Genomic DNA, 14,995 nt, shown 5'->3' on the forward strand with positions numbered 1-14,995 from the left:
ATGGTATGGCTTGCCATCAATAAAAGCAGAAGGATATGGGAGGAATTAGGTTAGACTTTCAAGGATTTTTCCAGGACCTCCTAATAAAAGCCATTCATTTTCCAGAATTTCCAGTGCTGAAAACTGTTAATAAAATTCCATGACCTGCATGAACCATGACAGACTGATACTTAAATACATGAGCTGATATGGTAGTCTATCAAGATAATACATAAAACAGCTTTATAATTAACTTGTTTAGCTTTAACTGAATGTAAATAGAAATAAGCAAACAAAACATTTTTACCACCAATTTAAACACTACTAAGAACATAAATATATTTAACAAAAGTTTCTTGAAGCACTTTCTCTTTATCTAGATTATGAAAAAAAACAGAACAAATATACAGTTTATCTTCAAGTAGAAATTTAATTTTGTTTATAAATGTAATACATGTTGTAAATGCAAATAACACTTGAAAAACTCACCATAGATTGTCTCTCATAATCTCCTCTTCCTCAGGTCCCATCTGTACAAGAAGCAAGGATCGAACTTTCCCAAGATGTCCTAAAAGTTCTTTAACATCTTCTTGGCTGCTGCTACCAATGATGTAAGAATTTTCCAAAGCATTCATGAGCTGAAGAAAGAAACAAAAGTATTATTATATTAATCACTTATTACATTGTGAAATCAGCTAAGTTCTCTTATTAATTTAAAGATGTAATTGTAAATTACAACACAATAATAATTAATGTTTTCTGTAATGGTATTTGGATTCCATAATGTAATATTGTCTGTGATTTACATAAAAATGTCATTAAAGTATAGATACTTATACTTCATATGCTAAGAAAATTAACATCAATAATACTGTAAGAAAAACAAACAGACCAATAATTTTCTAATTTGAACAAAAATATATGTCTACATACAATATGGTTTAATTTCATACAGCTATTTCTCACATATTAACTGTGTGAAAATTTAATGTCCAAAGCTGTGTTTCAAAATTTCATCTATTGTAGAATTAGGAATCAATGCATCTTTTTAAATTAAAAGTCACCAAAAAGAAAAAAATTATCAAAAGACCATATTTTTTGTGATTAATGTCTAGCACTATTCATTACTACTTAAAAGACAAAATACTATTTCATACCTGTCCAACACCATCATAGTTTCTCAACAACAAATTAAACATCTGACGAATTAGCTCTCGGTTTTCAATCTCTGATTCTTGTGCCCACCGTGTCAAAACAGCCACTATCTTCTTGGTGAAAATATCTTGAAAATAAATGGGAATTACATAACTCATTTTTTATATATATGGCAAATATATTTTTCATCCACAGTTCTACTCTTCTAAACACAATGTTATTGGAAAAGGTACAATTGGAATAAGATTACTTGTTTCCTTCTCTTCTATAACACCTATACCAAAATATACAATTTATTTATATACTTCAGTGGGGTATGTCAGCTGAATAATAGGAGATTTAACAAGATTTTTTTCTGACTTTGATTGGGTTTGGGCAAACAAAATAATGAGACTGTATAGAATCTAGCACACAAATATGGACAATATTTGCTAGATCAGCAACACAAACACATTGTGTGTACTTTCTTAGTATGCTGGACAGCCACTTTTATTGGATAGTAAGCTGTATACTATCCAAACTCTATTGATCAAGATTATAAACCAGACTGTTTAAGCCTAACATTACTCATTTCAAAATTAATGTTAGACTTACCAGTGTAACTAGCACTACCCATGTGGCTTCTCATCCTTGCACATCATATGCAGTTAGCTATTCTGGTATGTATCTAACTAATTCTAAAAAAAAATACTGTATTAAAGTAAGAAGATAGAAAATGCATGGTATTCTTATATACCACATTGCCAAGTTTTCAGTATTTATAGTAGGTAGAATAGTAATTTATGAAAAATATGAACAGTAAATCTTTCTAAGGACAATTAGTTTGATATGAATATACCACAGTAACTAATACCATTGTTAGTTAAGCCTAACAACCTTCGATAATCAACCGTATATCAGTACCACTAATTTGTTAAGAGGTAATCATTAGGCTTAATTCAAAGATTTCCACAGCATGTACTATTACATTAATTTATCTAAACTTATTTTTTTTAGGATTCACAGTTTAGTCAAATTCCTAATGAAGCAACAAACACAAAATACAGTAAGACCCTAATAAAATATTAATTTAATCAATGAATTTCTTCTATTAAAATTAGATGCTCGATTTTACTTCTTAGACACTAACCTTCTTGCGAGGGTTTATTTTCTTCTGATGCTTCTGTTTGATACTCTCCTGAGAAGCTAACAATATTCACTAAGGACATCAGCTTCTGAGACCAACGTTTATCTGGTTCTCCTCCATTACAGTTCTCTTCTTTGTCCTCTTCCTCTGCCTGTGCTACACAAAGCATGACTTTTTTCATCATTAATTCATGGAAGGACTTTAGTTTCTCTCGAAGGTTGTCACCACATGGGCACTGATCAGACTGATCTTCTTCCAAGTTCTTGAATGATAAGATGGCTCGCATCTATAATGTATAATAAGTAAAAGAGACAATTATCATTATTACTGTAAAACTGACATTTCTTAATAAAATCTTAAATTATATGTTAAACATGACTTTAAGAACATGAGATTTACCACTGTATAATCATGGGAAAAGTATTACTTACCTCACAGTTTTAAAATATCATTCAAAAATTCAAGGATATGCACAGAAAAATGTGACTGAAACTCTATCTCTAAGTGTAGAGAGATTACTATCTGTTAACCACTAATAATTATAACACCACCAAGACATTTGTTTAGAGACATTTTCATACTGCCATGCACAAAAACTTTAGTAATTTTGTACCTGTTCTTTTGGGGAGCAACGGAATTCCTTTGTCTTCTTTGCAGCTACAGATGATGGAAGGTCAGACTGCTTTATTTCTATATATCTTCTCAATTGGTCCTGTGGTATGATACCATTGTGATATACCAGAAATATGTAAATGTAGTAACTTACTATTATTTAAGGAGAACTGGCCAAAAACCTTGAACATTTCTCTATTTAAAAAACAAAGATAGAAGACACAAATTGACTGCAAAAACAAAATAATTCGTATTAACTGAAGCACACAAGTTTGATTTGGGGGTACTAAAATACTTGTATGTAACCTATAAAGCCAAAGCTACTCTGAAAAATTAAAATGTTTTAAACCATAAGTATGCACTAACTCAATCACTAATATTTATATCTAAGTGTTACATGTAAAAAGTGTATCAAAAATATTGAATACAGTTACCCACTAAAGTATGTTGTTAAATATGAAACTCTTGAAAAAAAAACTTACATCTGAAGCCTGTTAGAGTTGAGTCAGTTGCTAGTTTCGCAGTTAAACGTAATAAGCAAGTTTAGGACTAATACAGATAATTTTATCTCCTACTGCTTCCAAAATATGACCAACTGTTGGAAAATTAAATGTACATTGAAATAAAAAAAGATGCATATTAAAACAGCACAACTATTTAAAGCTTTACACTTTAGCAAACATTTTCTGTGTAAATCAGATCAGACTGTGTAGGAGGGTGAAGAATAAAACATATTGTGGAGTAATTTTTAAATTATTAATAATTTCCTAAGAAGTTTTAATGCTTTGAAGTTAGAATAAATCTTGTCATGAATTGGTACCATGATGAAGACTGATATTTTAGTAAAAATAATGTTAAGCAATGAGTCCACTGTATTTACTACAAAGCTGGAAATGTCATCGTAAACAATAAAAGAACCATAAAATATTATGTGTAAAATATAACAAATTAAACACTTACTCCCTGTAGTTGTGACACGTAATCATCACAGAAAGAAGCAATTGCTTCAACCCTATGTCCCAGCTGCAAGTCGTATAAATGGTGTATTAGGTAGCACATCTGAAGCTTTACTCCTTCAGCCAAGTTCATTTCTATCATGCCTTTTAATTTGTTTTCAGTTGCTGAAGATACAAAATTAAATCATAAAAAAAATTCTTACCAAAAAGTACTTCTATTACCTTCATGAAAAATTATTATAGTAATTCCACAACACTGTTTCCAGTTAAATGTCACTTATTTAAGCCATTGAGGAATTTTTTATAAATGATTCTTTAGTGGCATATTTTTAATGATTTAAGCAATTTATATAAGGAATACCTGCTATCCATGTTAAGGCTATACAAGCTTCAAATGTCTCAAAATGACTACATCATAGCTCACTTCCACTAGTCTTCATCAGTTTAATTAGTTTGTTTTATGATATGTACTTATTTTTCTGTCACAAACAAAAACAATTCTGCAAAGTAATCATAAACATACAAAACTTGTTATTGAGAATATCAACTAAGTAAAACTAAAAATATCTGTGTGCCTCTCTCAATATACATCTAATCAGATCATGATCTGTATTTATTTAAAGTATGTATATAGGTGAATACAAACAGTCTTCTTTAAAATCAGAAATATTTCTCCTTTTAATTTATGCTCAGTTACTCTTGCATAGTATTTTCACTGATATTGTACACAAGTCAGAGCAATAAGATATGTAAGAAATATATCCATAGTCTTCAATTTACACACACCATACAAAATCTCTACAACAAAATAACTTGTCTAACCTTCTACTGTGAAGTACTAATTACAGTGTACAAGAACCAGACAAAAATTAAATCCTATATTCTGAAAATAAACTAATATTATAATGGTTTTTTGCATACGTACAATGGACGAATATTAAGAAGCATTCAAATATTTCAAAAGATTACATGAAATAATTCTTAAAATTGCTTTAAACAGCATTGTACATTATACAAGTTGTCTAAAATGTTGATTGGAAATTATGTACAACATGATAAATAAAGAGTTTCTCAAGTTTTTCATGAATTTCTAGGTAATAACACCAATCCATGTAAAAGCCATTTACTTATTTATATCTTATATCCATAATACTACAAAAATAAAATTACTTTTTTTCCTCATCAAAATCATTACAACTGTCCAAATTTATGAAGATGTTTTAACCTACTCAACATATATACTTCTTCAGTTACAATAATTTCTAAGTTGTAATGCTACAAGTTAGATAAACATACTTTCATCATAATTTCTGTCAAATGTTTCAGGATCCAGGAGAACTAGCAGCCATTCCAAATCTTGGTTATCTAGTAGTCCAATTAATAGAAGTTTATCAACTAGTTTAAGCAGAGGGCTGAAAGAAAAATGACAAATAAAATCATTTAAGAATTCTTAATATGATATAAATTTGACAATATAAATAAGGAACTTGAACTGCTGTCTTTAATCTTCATAGTTAATAAAAACAAAATCAACCCACGTCATCAACTTTTTATACAACTCTTTTACAACTTTAAAAAGTTGATGGTGGCCATAGTAGAGTGTTCAAATCATCATTTTAAAAAACTAAAATGGTTACTTAACTAATTTTTACACTTGCCACTAAAAATGACCAAACATTTATTTTTATTGAAATTTTTACCAATTTCTAAAATTCAAACCAGACACAAATAAAAAAAATCCACAAAAAGTTGTGTCATTCATATTAAGAGAAATAGCACTTGACAAGGATTAAACTTCATGGAAAAAAACATCAAATAATTTTTCCTGAATAGTTGATGCATCTTTTAAAGAAATAATATATAATAAATATGCTTTTAAATGGTAATTTTTTTCATGGTTTTAAATACATCAGTCAATGTTATAAGGAAAAAAATGTAGGGCAATATTACACCAATATTTCTAACACAATTTGATTATCAAGTTTATCACCAAAGACTAATGTATAGTATTATCCCGAAATTTTTTACACACAATCACACTCATTTTTATAGAAAATAAAACTATTGTACAGCAATATTGTGATTTTTTTCCCACTCCTTGTCTGTTATGTTGAATTTTTTTTACGTCTTCTTATTTTTAAGGAATAACACAGACAAGGATTTTATTTCTTTTAACTGACAAACTTAATAAAATATGTAGTAGCTACAAAAATGGGGGTAAATATTTAATTCTCTAAGTTAAATATTTTACTTTAAAAATTCAAACTTTACACATATACATTTCAGTATGTATGGTGTCCAAGGTTAACAATGTAATAAGCACACAGTTATCTGATAATGCAACAACATTGGCTTACAAAATAGGTTTAGTATTTAATAAAGGTGAAATAAATGAGACAATACATGACATGAGTTAAACTGAACAAAAACTTCTTATTTACAAGATGACAAAAGAATGGACTGAACAGTAGTTGATCACGTAGTTGGAAAGGACATTGACATAGTTTGAAGAGTACAATGAGGCAGTTACAATTGAAGAGAACAATAAACGTAGCTGTATTTCAATAAAAACTGAGTAAAGAAAATTGTTATCATTGTTGATATTCATGTATGTTAGGCAGTTGTCAGAATAAAACCAAAGCAATAAACATGAGACTTCAACAGGAAGTCTTGACTTATTTGGTGTCAAAAATGAATCTTCTTGAAAAATGCCAAAACTATTTGCATGATTCATATTCTTTCAGTAGCTGAACAATCACAAAATTAGATCACAAGTATCCAAATGTATTGCTGCTCCACATGATAGCCATAAAGTAGAACACAATACAGCTATCCTCAAGTGAATCCTGCTACAGTGTGGAATTATCTATAACACAACACAGCTATCCTCAAGTGAATCCTGCTACAGTGTGGAATTATCTAGGACACAACACAGCTATTCTCGAGTGAATCCTGCTACAGTGTGGAATTATCTAGGACACAATACAGCTATTCTCGAGTGAATCCTGCTACAGTGTGGAATTATCTAGAACACAACACAGCTATTCTCCAGTGAATCCTGCTACAGTGTGGAATTATGAATGTGGTATATATAGATAAGCATATCTTAATTCTTAACCACCTTATTTTAATAATGTATTCTTCAAAATTATCAGTTATTCTGTTATGTGCATTTTTACATAACATGTGGTAAAGAAAGCCATTAAGTTGCTTTAATTCTAGCTGCCTATATTCTTTGCCATTCTCTTGAGGTAACACCTGGTCTCTGGTCTGTTCAAGAGAGGCATGGCTGTAATGCTGCACATTGTGCAAGAACAGTGACAACAGTGTTCTCCAATGGTAGGCCTGGTGATGTATCAAGGTTACAGCCTCCCTTAAGTTTAAATGAAAATGATCATGTAGTTGGTGCTAGTCACTCCACACAAGCCCAACATTAACTTTGAAGTAAATAATGTAAACGATCTCAGCCAATTCAGTTAGACAGAAGTTATCTCCGATCCAGTAAAAGCAACCATCCATTGTCAAACAAGCAAGTACACACACACACTGTGGTTGTGTTGTTGTGAATAATAAATAGTGTTCATTTGTGTTCTACATTATGTCCTATATCTTTATTTCATTCTCATGAACTAAATTATTTAGAGAAATTAAGAACAAATAAATATCTTAAAAAATATCCTGTTGTTCAATGGTTCTATCTCATCACTCTAAGGAAAATCAATTTCACCTTAAAATACCACATCAACTGGCCTCAACTAGGTTTACTATGTTCAGACATGAGCCTGGGATAGAAAACTATATCTGAACAATATGTCCTGGGACAGGCTACTCCCAGAAACATTAGGTTTCTGGATGCTCTGAAGTGCTATCTGGGAATATTTTGAGGTCTAATTGGGAGTTCATTTAGGAGTATGAAAGCTGAAATAAATCACAGACAAAACAGCAAAAAAAAGTATATTCATTCACTTCATCTTTATTTTTTAATCTGTGACTGTTTGTTTTTTACAGCAGGCATCATCCCTAATCACAATTAGCTTAAGCCTCCCTGACAAAAATTAATGTTTTTTAATATCTTGATCAATAAGGGGATACATAGGGTAACTAGGCATAAGTTACTGATATTCACTATGATTCAAAGAAATCACAGAAAAGCTCATGCCTGCATGTTCCAAGTCAGACCTTTAGAAACATTTTAAACTTTTGTATGGTATGACATATGTATATCATAGAAGAGTAAAATAGATAGTAATTGCATATACTACATATGTATGTATAGCAGATTCTAATATATTTAAGAGTTAATTCCTTATTAAGTTTAACTGAATAAAGCTTTTAAAGTTGATTATTACTTGAATGGTAAAACCTTTTCATTGCAATGCAGTTGAAAATATAAAATAAATATTCATTAAAAATAACTAACAAAAAGTCATCCATTAAGAAATGACATTACTGAACATTCCTACAATTATACAATAAAACTATTTATCACAAAAACATATATCACATCACTCTTACAAGCATACAGATGTTTCTGAAATTTAGCATAAAATATTTGCACTTACACAAAAAGATTTTCATTGGTTCCACCTATAGGATCACGGTTTGGACGGTTTCCTTTACGAACAGCATCATCCAGAGCTTCCATGATAAATTGTTTCAGTACATTAACAGGGAAATATGGTGTGCTAAGACTCTTAATAGATTCAATCTTCTCCCTACAGAATAAACATGAAATAGATTGAACAAGTAGATTTTCTTTCTTAGTAAATCAGCATAGATACTAACATGATAACCTCACTTTGTACGCGTACTTTGATTTAAGTCCTATAGGAATATTATAACTAAAATAATAAGTTATTTTAATTGAAAAAAGAAAGTTGAATATAGCAATATTTTTAGATAAGAATTTATTCCATGCTTACTTTTACAATACTGAACATAAAATCAATTTTAAAACTGTAAAGTCAATGATTTAATTTCCCAAATCATTTACTAGTTCACAAGAATTGCCAATGAAATTAATAAGTTGAAGATACTGTAATGAATAGAAAAATAAAAACACTATGAAAACATGTTACTTGTTTTAAATTACCTGAATCTTCTATCAGAACAGAAGTATTAATCACCATAAAAATTGAAAAAGTTAACAATATTGTAATGAGTATAAATATTAGAAAGTTAAAAACTACTTTTCATACTTGTTAAGTCAGTGGCTCAAATTGGCTGAATGTTTTACTAGTTTCCAAGAATCACTATAGAAACTAAAGAAGTTAAAGATATCATACAGAATAAAACTATTAAAATACTAAAGGGTTTAAGAAATTATGAACTTACAGGTTGTGACACCACACACTTCCTTGATGTATATATACATATTGGTTATAACTAGTGACCACTACTGAGTCTAACTCAATCATCTCATGTGAACTATTAAAATACTAAAGGGTTTAAGAAATTATGAACTTACAGGTTGTGACACCACACACTTCCTTGATGTATATATACATATTGGTTATAACTAGTGACCACTACTGAGTCTAACTCAATCATCTCATGTACAACATATTTATCAACTGACAGTACACTATATGGAAAGTAACTCACAATTATCTGGGGGTGCTATGCATTCACATAAGGCTCATTCATCTAAACAGGTTAAATACATACTTACGGGGTAGGACTCATGGTCATTTGAGGTCTAATAGACACACACTCTAAAGCAGAAAATGAGTTGGCAAGACCGGGGTTTTCGTACATGATTCGGATCTCTGACCCCATTGGGATGATGAACTCATTCTGGGTTAGGCTTCTGTGAACAAAGAATTTAAACAATGCTTGTATCATAACACTGTTTATTATTTATAACCTTCTACGAATTACCTACATGTTTTCTTCCTTGTAATAAATACTAAATACAATACTGTAAAGAAAATAATGAGTTGTAACTTCTTTACGTAACTCCTGTGATTGAAGTCCAAATAAAGATATTTTATGAAAAATTGTAACTGAAAATTCATCCAAAAGAATATCATACAGAGCAAACTTAAACATTACAAGTTGTACACAGCTTACTTATAGGTTCACTGTTATATCTTCTCAGAAGAAATCAGAGAAAAAATACAACCATTCTACTCAGAAATGCTAAAGTATTAAGAAAAATCATACGGAACCTGTCCAGAAATTTAAAAATACAAACACATAAACAACTGTAATTACTATATCAAGCATGTAGAACAAAAAGGCCATAACAATTAATCATAATTGGCTGCTTGCCTTGCATAAGCATGAAATTCTAGATGTAGTGCAATAAGCAGATCAGTAAATGCTGTTCGTAGTGGACCAGACATATATTCTGACTGGATGGCATATAACAATTGTTTGGTGTCCACATGGGAGCAAATGATGTGAGCTGCTCTATGGTTACCTTGAAAACACAGAGCACCATACAAGGCAAGAGTATGGGCATGGAAACTATACAAAATAAAACAAAAGTCTATTGTTTAATAGAGCTATAAGCTTAAAAGTAACTTAACCTTTCTACAAAAGAACAAGTACAAATGAAATAAATATGAACAATTTACACCTGAAAACAATAAACTTTGTTTATGTAATGTTCACTGTTGATGGAGTCCATAAACTACATCATAATGAGTCATTTTAAGGTTTTTCATGCCATAACACACAGTGAAGAACTGGCCAAAATTAATAAATGAAATCACTCAGTTTTTATGTAAAAATGCATAAGCAGAATTAATTACAAAACCTTATTATTTTTACTTACATTTTTCTTGTGTGATAAAAGCATGCAAAAACAGTCTTGAAAAATGTGTTTATAAACCTGACATGTTCAAACTAATCTGTAATTCTAAGGTTAGACATCATATAATACAACACTAAATGAATAAAATTCTAAATTGAAAATTTTTGATGGATGCTTACTAATATCATAACCCTTGAAAATGTAGTAATAATGTAAATATTAACTTCTTGTAACCCTATGGACATAGTTGAACCATAGGCTTGGTCATTTTGACCATGTAACTATACGTACTATAGTTCTGAATGTATTATGCTTATCTACATGAACTTCATCAAGTGTTTAGTAAAAATTATAAGTTTGTTGTAAAAAACCAGTTTTAATAAACTATTTTTACTAAAGATTTGTCTGTGAACTTACAAAGCCTTTACTGAATATGAGTGCAAGATGATTTTCATGCTACGAATAAAATTACTTCTTTCAATCTTACAGTTTCATATTTCATTTGTATAAGCTCTAAACCTCCTAAATGAATAATAAAAGTTTGTTATAGGTGTACTTTGACCCAGCTGTATCAATAGGGCTAAGTTCTATTCAAAATTATTATGATCATCCTTTATAAATTATCACTGTTATTAAACCTAAAACTAATGCTTTTCTTTAAAAAGAAGTTTTTAAATGAAAAAATAACACAGAATCAATAATATATATATACATGTATTAACTTTAATGTTAAAAAAGTCACATGAAAATGACATATCACCACAAGCTTTCTTGAGGTCATTCACATTAAAAAGTGTTAAAACAGAAATGAAATATAATTTCAAGTTTCTTTTCTATAATTTTTGGCAAAAATTTATGGCCTGGATATTTGAACAGAAATGAATAATTACTTTGTTTAATAAATCTAAAACCAAAAATTAAACCTTAATAGCTTTTCAAATTCAATTAGCTCCAAGATATCAACACAGCGATCCTCTTCAGGAATATGGATAGCAAGCATACAGACTGGATCTTCACAAAGCATGCTCCAGCCACGAATGTCTGACAGTTTCAGAGCATGCGGTCTCAAGGACTGATTTGGAACTCGAGCCCACTGAAAAGACTGAAGGCACTGGACCTGTTGTGTATATATTAAAGCCTGATAAATATTTTGTACAGGTATTTATTAAAGTATCTTAAAACCAAAATCACAGTAGTTAACACTAAAGATGCTCATTTTCAACTGTATGCCTTGAAAAAAATAAAATAGTGTGTAATATGAAAACACTAATCGTGTGATAATTTATGTGAAAATTAGTTCTAGTTTTGACTGGAGATAGAATTAGTTAACATGTTAATTTTTTTTTACTTTTATGGACATTTGTAGATAACCTATTTGCTACTATATATAATCAAAACTCACAATTCACAACAAAGACAAAATTGTGCAAACATATTACCTTTAACCTAGGAGGACATTGTGGGCTGATATGTTTTTCTGTGCTGTGTAGTAATGCTGCTGACAATGGGAGTGTGTCGGTTGTTCGACCCAGTTCAAATTGAAGAGAGTCTTTACTGGTAGCCTCAAAGAAAACAGCTGGAAAGAGCTTGGTGCCAGACTCCATCTGTAAACAAATTCAAATGGTTTAAAAGCTAGTTACTTATTGAGATACCATAGATGTTCATCAAATTTTAGAGAGGCAAATTTTGAAATGGTAGAAGTTACCTTCTTATACTTAATAAGACATTGTAGGAAGTTAACATCATTGCAAGGAGCAAAAATGGTGTCAGGAGCAGCAAACCATGCCCTAAGATGAACTCAAACAACAAATATGTAGATGTCAGAGAGTCCACATTCTTCACAGCAAGTAGACTTAAAATTGTCCCATAAACATCCAGCTCTATAGGGCATATAATGTCTTGGCCATCCATTGTGCATAATGCAGTACTCCATATGCTATAAATCCCACTCCATGAAGAGAGATGCTATCAAGTAAGGCTATGACTAATTCAAAAAGCTCTCAAAAATCACCTCTAGATGGGCTAGCCTGAGTTTGTCTTGTAGTAAACACAACAACTGACATTGTCCTTAACTTCCTTTATGGCTTCTCCTACTTCATTATGGTCAGCTTCAATTTCATAACTGGACTGGTATATGTATTGTCGAGATTGCTAAAATTGATTGAAATATCTGGAATAGAGGAAAACCTCAAACAGTCTCTGGAAACTTTTGACAGGACAAGTTCTAAGATATGTTGCCAGCATGCCAAATGCAGAAGATTCTTATTTAATCTTTGTTCTAACAGCACACATGCTCTATTTTTGTGACCAGTGTTGCTTGCTGTTGTGTAAAAGCAAAATGCCTTTACACAATCTATAACTCCCCACTCTTCCAGCAAATGTGTCACAGCAGAAGGTCGCGCTTCTCCAATGCTAGAAATCAACTTGTAAACACTTAGAAGTCAGTTTACTCCTGCTCCAAATAGGATCAATGGCAGATGATCCATTTGTTCTCTCCCTGTAAGATCATTAAGGAGCTTGCCACTGCAGTGAACTACAAGTGAAACAGTTGACAAGTTCTTCATGAAACAATATTGACATCTTTAGATTGAAAAAATGCTGATGGTTAGCTCTTGCACATCATAAACAAGGCTGTAAGTTGTGGTAGTAAGGACAAATGTTGCCTTCCTGTCACTCAGCTTGGTTCTCTCCATAGCTTCTGCTAAATCTGGTATGATAATATTGCCCTGTTTTTAGGCTTAGAGAATGATGATTCTCCAATTGCTCCTCTATCCTCATCACTGTTATTAATACTGTATCTACCAACCTCATCATCACTGGTATGAGATGATTGCCAACAACTGATAGTTTCATTCAAGGTTCCTGCTCTGCATGCCATTTCCTGTCCATACTGTCCAAATTTCAACTATTTTGAGTAAAATTTGATGAAAATTAATTTTTATATATTGAAACAAAATGAAGAGGTAAGAGTATTTTAAATTAAAACTTCAAAAATAAGGATCACCGTAATGGACAATATTAGGACATATTAACTATCATTTAGATTTAACAGCTTGAAAAATTATAACCTAAAAAATGAAAACTGTATATTATAAAATCATTATGCATAGTATATATATATTTATAACATACAGTTTGTCTAAACCAATGAATGCAATTTTTAAACTATCTCATCATAAAATTTTAACAGAGTTTTCACTAAATTCATCTATTCAGACAAAATGTAAGGTACCATTGAAAATAATAAAGGATATGAACATACTTTGAACTTGTGTTTTGTTGATTTTCCATCAGCAGTAAATGTAACTATTCCAGTAGAGACATCGATGTGACAACCCACATACATTCCCTGGTTTGCACTCCGAGCACCAGCTTCACTCTGGTTAACTTCTGCATGAAGTTGTCCAGCACACACCATGTAACAGTTCTGTCTTTCCAAACTGTAAATATTAAGAGCAGGTTTCATGATTTACCAGTATAATTAAATTTAGACAGAGTTAAACTTTAAATTTATCTGAAAAATTAAAAGCAGAAAATGGCTCAAATAAAAAAAAATTTCAACTCTAAGCAACAAAGACATATTTAGTCAATTAGAGCATGTAAAATGATTTACTTGGCAAATTGGTATTATGAATGTACATTCTAAATGTCTTCATCTACCAGTGTATGAGTCAAGAGACATTTTTGATGGATTGATTCCAATATAAAGCTTTCTGGTACTTTTTTTGCTTTGTAATTCTGAATAAAGATTTGAATTCCTTGCAATCAGTAATCTGAATTGCCCAAAAGAAGGACTGAATACACACTAATTTCTAAGCTATGAGGTAGTAACATTAACAACTCCAGTCAAAGTCCCACATAAAATTTGTAGCGGCCACATATGCTGCATGGTAAAAGATCAGGTTTCTTAGCCATACAGTCATTTTCTCTGCAGTTTTTATGTGTTCTATTGATAGAGATGCTAGGAAAGGCTCAATAAAGCTTATATTTGTCACTGTAAGGTAGCTAGGTGAAGTGTAGTAGAAACACAGTTCAACCAACTCCCTTGAACCCTGCCTCTTAGTAGCCAAATACTATTGTGAGATAAGTTTTTCTGGCAGTACAGTATGTAACTGTTTAGGTTAACAGTTAGAGTTCTTTATCAAAGTATTTTTTTATTTTAACATAAATACTAAGAACTATGACACCCCCTCTGTTCCCACCCAAACCCCTGAATAACAGACCAGGTGTCTAAACAAAGGTAATGTGACATATATGAATGAGGTATATAGAACTTTCAGCACTGATTTAAGTAAATAAAATAATCAACAGACAAAGAATATCTAACCATAATGTACAAAATAGTTTCAAAGATACCAAGAAATGCCATACATTTAAGTGCTACTTTCAACAAATATACTTCAAAAT

General features: G+C 30.8%; 1 protein-coding gene across 1 annotated transcript in view; it reads right to left on the reverse strand.

The window, feature by feature from the left end:
• LOC106460719 (ryanodine receptor-like) overlaps window positions 1–14,995 on the reverse strand; it is a 210,205-nt gene that overhangs the window by 144,583 nt on the left and 50,627 nt on the right. Inside the window, exons 37-48 of the mRNA XM_022387498.1 lie at window positions 13,851–14,028; window positions 12,028–12,192; window positions 11,512–11,705; window positions 10,102–10,299; window positions 9,500–9,637; window positions 8,391–8,543; window positions 5,125–5,240; window positions 3,833–3,993; window positions 2,874–2,972; window positions 2,264–2,546; window positions 1,137–1,261; window positions 469–617 (exon numbers count right to left, since the gene is read on the reverse strand). Coding sequence (XP_022243206.1) covers window positions 469–617; window positions 1,137–1,261; window positions 2,264–2,546; window positions 2,874–2,972; window positions 3,833–3,993; window positions 5,125–5,240; window positions 8,391–8,543; window positions 9,500–9,637; window positions 10,102–10,299; window positions 11,512–11,705; window positions 12,028–12,192; window positions 13,851–14,028 — 1,959 coding nt within the window. The remainder of the gene's footprint in view (window positions 1–468; window positions 618–1,136; window positions 1,262–2,263; window positions 2,547–2,873; window positions 2,973–3,832; window positions 3,994–5,124; window positions 5,241–8,390; window positions 8,544–9,499; window positions 9,638–10,101; window positions 10,300–11,511; window positions 11,706–12,027; window positions 12,193–13,850; window positions 14,029–14,995) is intronic.

Source organism: Limulus polyphemus, unplaced genomic scaffold (genome assembly GCF_000517525.1).
Source record: "Limulus polyphemus unplaced genomic scaffold, Limulus_polyphemus-2.1.2 Scaffold822, whole genome shotgun sequence".
Lineage (NCBI taxonomy): Eukaryota > Metazoa > Arthropoda > Merostomata > Xiphosura > Limulidae > Limulus > Limulus polyphemus.